The 6810-nt window shown below is 47.4% G+C and overlaps 1 protein-coding gene across 1 annotated transcript in view; it reads left to right on the top strand.

The window, feature by feature from the left end:
• nrxn3a (neurexin 3a) overlaps positions 1-6558 on the top strand; it is a gene marked incomplete at both ends in the record, with an annotated part of 301509 nt that extends 294951 nt beyond the window's left edge. The window contains 1 exon segment of the mRNA XM_080750273.1: positions 6200-6558. Coding sequence (XP_080606399.1) covers positions 6200-6558 — 359 coding nt within the window.
• Between the last annotated feature and the right edge of the window lie 252 nt (positions 6559-6810).

Raw genomic sequence — 6810 nt, forward strand, 5'->3', positions numbered from 1 at the left:
TAAGGAGTAAAGAAGCAATAGTTATGCCTTTAAAATGTATAATGAGTTTGAACAGGAAGTGAGATGTGGATAAACCATCAGACTATAAATGAATGGACGGCGTTACGCCCCATACTCTTACTTACTTGTTTTTTTAATAATTTTTATCCCACGATTTTGCAACCCATTTTCACCCAATGCCAATTGCCTATGTAATCCTGGGCTCTGCTCTCCCTCTGCCACGCCTGGGGAGACAACGGACTGACCTCATGCTTCCTTCAATACATGAGTAGCCCAAGTTTTTTCTTTTCACCTGACAGGGGGGATTTCCCCGGGATGGACATAGCGCGTGTAAGGAACACGTTATTCCAACCAGTTCCTTTCCCCTCCATCAAGCGCCCGGCTGGCCAGGGGGAGGCATTATTGAGAACAGGATTACTGCATGTTTTTGTGAGGGTATCAACCCTAGGAGACACGGGGAGAACATGCAAACTCCACACAGAAAGGCCCTATCGCCGACCCCACCTAGGGTGTGGGCGCTGATGACGCGGAGGGAGAAACACGCCCCCAGCACACACAGCGTCCCCCGGCGGGAATCAAACCCAGGACCTTCTAGCTGTGAGGCGAAGCGCTAACCACTGCGCCACCGTGCCTACTCTTACTTACTTAATCTTGGTTCCCTGTGGCACATAAGGCTGTGACTTCCTGCTTCCATCTGGTCCTGTCCTGTGCAGCATGTTGTGCCTCGCCCCGTGTTAGATTTACCATCTTCAGCCAGGTTGTTTCTGGCCTCCCTTGTTTCCTCTTTCCAGGTGGGGTCCATCTCATCTCAGCGCTACTTTAGGGATGCGGTTCTGATCCATGTGGAGGACATGTCCGAGCCATCTAAGCCGTCTGTGTTTTATTTCCAGCACCACATTGCGACAGTTTGTTTTTCTGCATAGGTCCTCATTTGAGATCTTTTCTGGACAGAATATGCGACAGATCTTCCGGAAACAACCATTGTGGAATTAATTGATCTTTATCTTGTCACTCTCAATCACTCTCCAGCATTCAGAGCCATCAAGACTGACTTATAACATTGCTGTTATACAGTTGGATCTTGGTTTTTAGGCTGTATTGCTTAGATTTCCAGATGGTCTGGAGGCAGGCAAATGTGCTGCAAGCCTTCCCGAGCCTTATACCGATGTCCTTGCTGCAGGTATCGTCCTTACTGAGAAGACTTCCCAGATACGTGAACTCCTCAGCATAGTGGAGAGAGTTACCATCCACTGTGATTGGTGCATGTGGTGTTGAGTTTATTCACATCACGTGGGTTTTGGAGATGTTTATATTCAGGCCGATCTGTTTGGCGAATCTGTCAGTCCTACCTGTCTTCTCAAACAGCCAGGTCATCGGCATAATCAAGATCTTCTAGCTGGGTGAAGAGAGTCCACTGAATGCCTCTGGGCTTGTTTGAGATAGACGTCCACACGGTCCAGTCAATGGCGATTAGGAAGAGTATGGGGGAGATGATACATCCCTGGTGTACATAAGATTCCACAGAGAACCATTCTGTGAGGTTGCCATCGACAATGACTGCACTCAAACTGATGGTAAAACATCTTAATCAGTGCAGTCATCTTTGGAGGTACTCCATAGGATCTTCCACAATGTGTCACGGTGTAAGCTATCAAAAGCTTTCCGGAAATCTATGAAGTTGATAATATAATTCCACTCCAGACATTGCTCAATGATGATCCTTATTGTGAATATTTGATCTATGCACCCTCTTCCTTGCTTGAGTTGAAACCTGCCTGTTCCTGCCTCAGTTTGGTGTCAATCGCTATGTCAGTTCTACCCAGCAGGATTCTGCAGAAGACCTTAGATGGTATTGACAGCAAGGTGATGCCTTGCCAGTTGTCAGTAGATTTCCTTTCTTCAGAACGTTGGCAGTCAGACCTTTGGCCCAGTCCTCAGGGATGACATGGTTGTTCCAGATGTTCCTGAACAGGTCTGTGAGGATCCTGACTGAGGTGTTGAGATCAGCCTTCAGCATCTCAGCCTGAATGGAGTCACCACCTGCAGCCTTCCCACTCTTAGTTGCTTTAATGGCACTCTTAACTGGTTGTTGGGCTGGTGTTGATGTTGATCATGTTAGCTGCAGATGTTTGGGGTAGCAGGGTGTTCTGGTTCAGGTCAGTTGAGGACTTTGTGGAAGTGCTCCACCCATCTTGCTGCCTGTTCGCTCTCTGTTAGGAGGTTGTTTCCAGCTTTATCTTTTACAGGAGCAGAGTGGCTGATTTTCTGAGTTTCTTGCTTGTCTGCTTTGCAAGCTAACATCTCTACAAAAACCCTTTTGTCTTTCCTTGCATTCTTTTTGACCTCCTTATCCTTGGTTGTATAATAGGCTTCTTGGACCTGTTTCTGGAGTCTCAGTGACTTGGTGTTGAGCATCTTGGCTTTTAGTTGTTTTCTTTGCTCAATGTTCTCCCAAGCGCCAGGTGCCAGCCATTCCTTATTGCTCTTCTTCCTATATCACAGGACTTTAGTAGCCGTCTCAACAGGTGTTTTTGATGGCTTCCCATTTGCTGTTGATATTTGGGTCCTTATCAGTTGAGTCAGCTAGAGCACCAAGAGCACTGATACGGTTCCTTAGCTGCAACCTGAACTCATTGTTGGTTTGTGTTCTCCATTCTACCAGGGGTTTTGCCTTTTCTTGAGAGACTGTGATAGCGACGCTGTGCTTGGCCTGCGTGGAGGATGAGTGAACCGTCGGTTGTTTAACGTCCAGAAGCAGTCCATCAACACTCGCTAATCCCTGAGATATTCAGCCTGTATCTTCTCATTTTACTAATGACCTGGGCAAGATTAGATGTTTCATACATAGTCGATAGATAGATACCTTTATTATCCCTAGGTGGAAAACCAGTTGCCCAGAGGCAGCACAGCAGTATAAGGTTATTTACATAGTTGCAGAGAAGTGTCCTAAAGCACAACTGTTAATATAATACAGTGCCCAAATCAAAGTGACTCATAACAGTCTAGTTAGTGCAACAAGTATCTCACCATCATGTCAAACACAAGCAGAAATACTCAAACTACTAACACAACCTAATGTGTCCAAAGGTCAGAGCGATAAAAACAACTAGAAAAGAACATTTCTAAGACATTTTAAGTGTGCCTGCAGCTCGCTAAGTCTGTGCAACCTTGTGTAGCGGTTGGTGTTAGCATTAGCGTTACATTTTTTAACATTAGCACAAGGCCAGCAGCCAATCAGAAACCAAACAGGAAGTCAGCCATTTCGACTAATTAGTGGCGTTTTGGCACATTTTTGGCCGTTATCACGGGTCGCACTTTAACAACAGTTTTTTGAGAAAAATTTGTTTTGTGAGAAAAAAAAAGTTTTTTGAGAAAAAAACATTTTTGAGAAAAAAACATTTTGAGAAAAAATTTTTTTTTAGAGAAAAAACATTTTTTGAGAAAAAAAAATTTGAGAAAAAAAAAGTATTTTGAGAAAAAAAGAATTTGAGAGAAAAAAAAATTGAGAGAATTTTTTTTTGAGAAAAAAACAAATTTTTGAGAAAAAAAATTTTGAGAAAAAAAAAATTGAGAAAAAAAAAATTGAGAAAAAAATTTTTTTGAGAAAAAAATTTTTTTGAGAAAAAAAAGATTTTGAGAAAAAAAAATGTTTTGAGAAAAAAAAATGTTTTGAGAAAAAAAATGTATGACACCAGCCGCGAGTCTGTACGACAAACGGTTCATGAGTTATAGAGGCACTTCCTGTTTGGTGAAGGGCACTTCCTGTTTGGCGAAGGAAGCGTCAATTAAGGTTAAGGACTCTTAATCAAGTCATATGATACCAGCCACATCTCTGTACGATAAACGGTTCATGAGATGTAGAGAAACTTCTTGTTTGGCAAAGGGCACTTCCTGTTAGAGGGGGCGGGGCTTAATCAATTACAGCTCATCCCTATTGGCTGGAAAAAGACCAAAGTTGTGTGTGCATTTTAAAGTTTAAATCACGTTGCTAGGCAAAAGTATGGCAGAGTTATGTGGCGCCAAAGTTTCTAGTTTTTTTTCGGAGTCCCCCATTCAAAGTCAATGGGGGTTTTTGAGCGTAGTTTTTTGCGAATTACGTTGCCATGGTAACGCGGATCGGAAAGAAAAGTAATAGCACCCCATTCCCGGCCGAGCCGCACGTTTTGATGTATATATTGCGGCGGTGGCGTAAATCGTTCGGCAGTTATTACGTGCCGAAATTTGCAAGAACATGACCGACTGACTTACTGACTTACTGACTTAAGTATGGCGGATTACAATAAGTGTTTTGCCATTGCATTGCATGGCAGGCACACTTAACTAGCAAAAAAAAGGAAAAAAATAAAAAACAAGAAAGGGTGACGCAGCAAGACGCACAAGAGCACCCTCCCTGGAAGGGGCTTAGTACTCAGAGTCAGTGCAGATATACTGTAGTTCCAGTAAAGAAAAAGGCTACCGTCGTCCTACGTTAGGAAGGTAGTCCTTGTCAATCGACCTTTGTGTGTCTCGTTGTACAGCTTGAGAGCAGCCGGTACAAAAGACTTTCCTAGTCTCTCGCATCTCCGTCCTGGGTAGTCCATGCTCCCAGTCGGATCCTTGTAAATGAAGCCTAAACACCTATGTTACCTATGATGTCACTCACTAGCATCCTGAACAAACACCTGGTGATGTAACATCCTGAACAAACAGGTGAACATTGATGTGAACAAACAGGTGAACATTCATGTCATTTTGGAAGCTGTAGATGTGTAGATCTGTAGATGTGTAGATGTGTAGATCTGTAGATGTGTAGATCTGTAGATGTGTAGATATGTAGATGTGTAGATATGTGAGACCAGAGGGACAGAGGTTGTGGGCCGTCAGGAGCAGATGTATAAGACCTTACACATGAGCCTGAGTGATCAGTGGCACCACACAGGAAATAGCAGATCTATACGCTTTGTGCGTGACAATTAAATATAAATCGTACTATAGTCATTTTGATTTGATCATGTATTTTTGGTAAGAAATAAATGACACAATTTCAAGAGGATGTATCTATCTTACGTATACTGCTCCCGTTCTGCTCGGCCTCCACAACACCTTAAAGACTCGCTTATTCTTCTTGACAGCCGTTGTCATGCATCGAAAACGTCAGATCTACAAGCTCACAAGTTGTTGCAATTGCATTGCTTGGCGTTGCATTGATGGCGAGCTTGTAGATCTGGTGTTTCCCGTGTTTGACACCCGGTGTGAATGGTTGTTGGTGAATGTTTCTGTGTTTGAATGTCTGCATGTCTGCATGTGCATTCTCTGCCCTTTTCTGGACTCTGCTTCCGGGAGATGACCTTCCCTAGGGGTCATCCCTAGGGGGGAGGAGGGATACTCACCCTCAGAATGTAACAGCTGCCCGTCATCTCCCGAAAGCGGCGTAAGGAAACGGTCATCCCTCGCCTTCCGTTTGGACCGACATGTCCTTACTGTCTTTCTAACGTTCTCCTCCTCCCTCCCCCCCACCCACCAGGAGGTGAATTAGTGGGCCCGCCCCTTGTTGAGGATCCGTTGTTAGAGCCCCCCTCCATCCCCCCCCCCCCCCCCCCTCCCTCTCACCCCCCCCACCATTACCCTGAGCGCCCAATGAGTCGGCGGCCGCAGCAGCGCTGGGGGCCCCTGGGGGCCCCGTGCTGGTCAGAAACGGAGGCAGCCATGTTGTGATGATGATGATGATGATGATGATGGCTGGGTGAAATGGGGGCGTGGCTCTGGGGACGTGGTCGACTCTTGGAAAACCCGCCCCAACGAATGAACGACCTTCCTTCCCGATGACCGATGACTCCCGTTTTTACCGCACCTTCTGCCCGGTAAAACAGACGAGCGTGCAGCGGCGCCCCCGGGGCGGGACAGCGGGACTTCCTCTTCCTCCTCCTCCTCTCCTCCTCTTCCTCCTTTTAGACCAAACAAACATCCGTCCTCCTCCTCCAGCGCTGGGGGTGGAGCCACAGCCACAGCTGCCTCAACCGCCTTCTCAACGGCCGAGCAGCGGCCGGCGAATGGCCGCCGAACCAGTAACCGCCAAGTAACGCTAACGCAACAACCGCCCCGCCGGCAGCCGCGCCGCCTCACCGAGCTAGCGTTGTTGCGCCCCTCCTCCTCCGCCGCCTCTCCTGCGTCCTTAATAACCTCCCCTTCATGTCCCCCCATCACCCCCCTCCCCCCACAGCGCTCCCCACCCAGCCGGGCGTCAGGCAGCGAGTACCGTCTCGATCGCCGTCCGAGGCGGTGATCCGCGAGGCCAGCAGCACCACCGGGATGGTCGTGGGCATCGTGGCGGCCGCGGCACTGTGCATCCTCATCCTGCTGTACGCCATGTACAAGTACAGGAACAGGGACGAGGGCTCCTACCTGGTGGACGAGAGCCGCAACTACATCACCAACTCGGCCGTGTTGTCATCGGCGGCCGCCGCGCAGCAGCAGCAGCAGCACAGCAACGGAGCCGTGTGCAAGGACAAGCCGCACGGAGGCGCCCTGAAGGGCGGGCACAAGAAGCAGAAAGACAAGGACAAGGAGTACTACGTGTGAGAGAAGAGAGAGAGACACTCACCAGGCGAGACAGAGAGAGAATGTTTATGCGTGAGATAGAGAAGCGCGCGAACGTTTATTTATGGGTTTCCTCCCGGAAGGAGCCGTACGACGAACGATGGTATTTAAAAAACGAACAAACAAACAAACGTGGAACTTTTGAACCTCATACTCCCGCCGCCGCCCGTGCTGACTGGACTGACTGAGCGCGCTCTGAACTGACGCCATGCACTGTAATGTAAAAAGCACACT

The sequence above is a fragment of the Nannobrachium achirus genome (assembly GCF_963921795.1).
Source record: "Nannobrachium achirus genome assembly, chromosome: 20".
NCBI lineage: Eukaryota > Metazoa > Chordata > Actinopteri > Myctophiformes > Myctophidae > Nannobrachium > Nannobrachium achirus.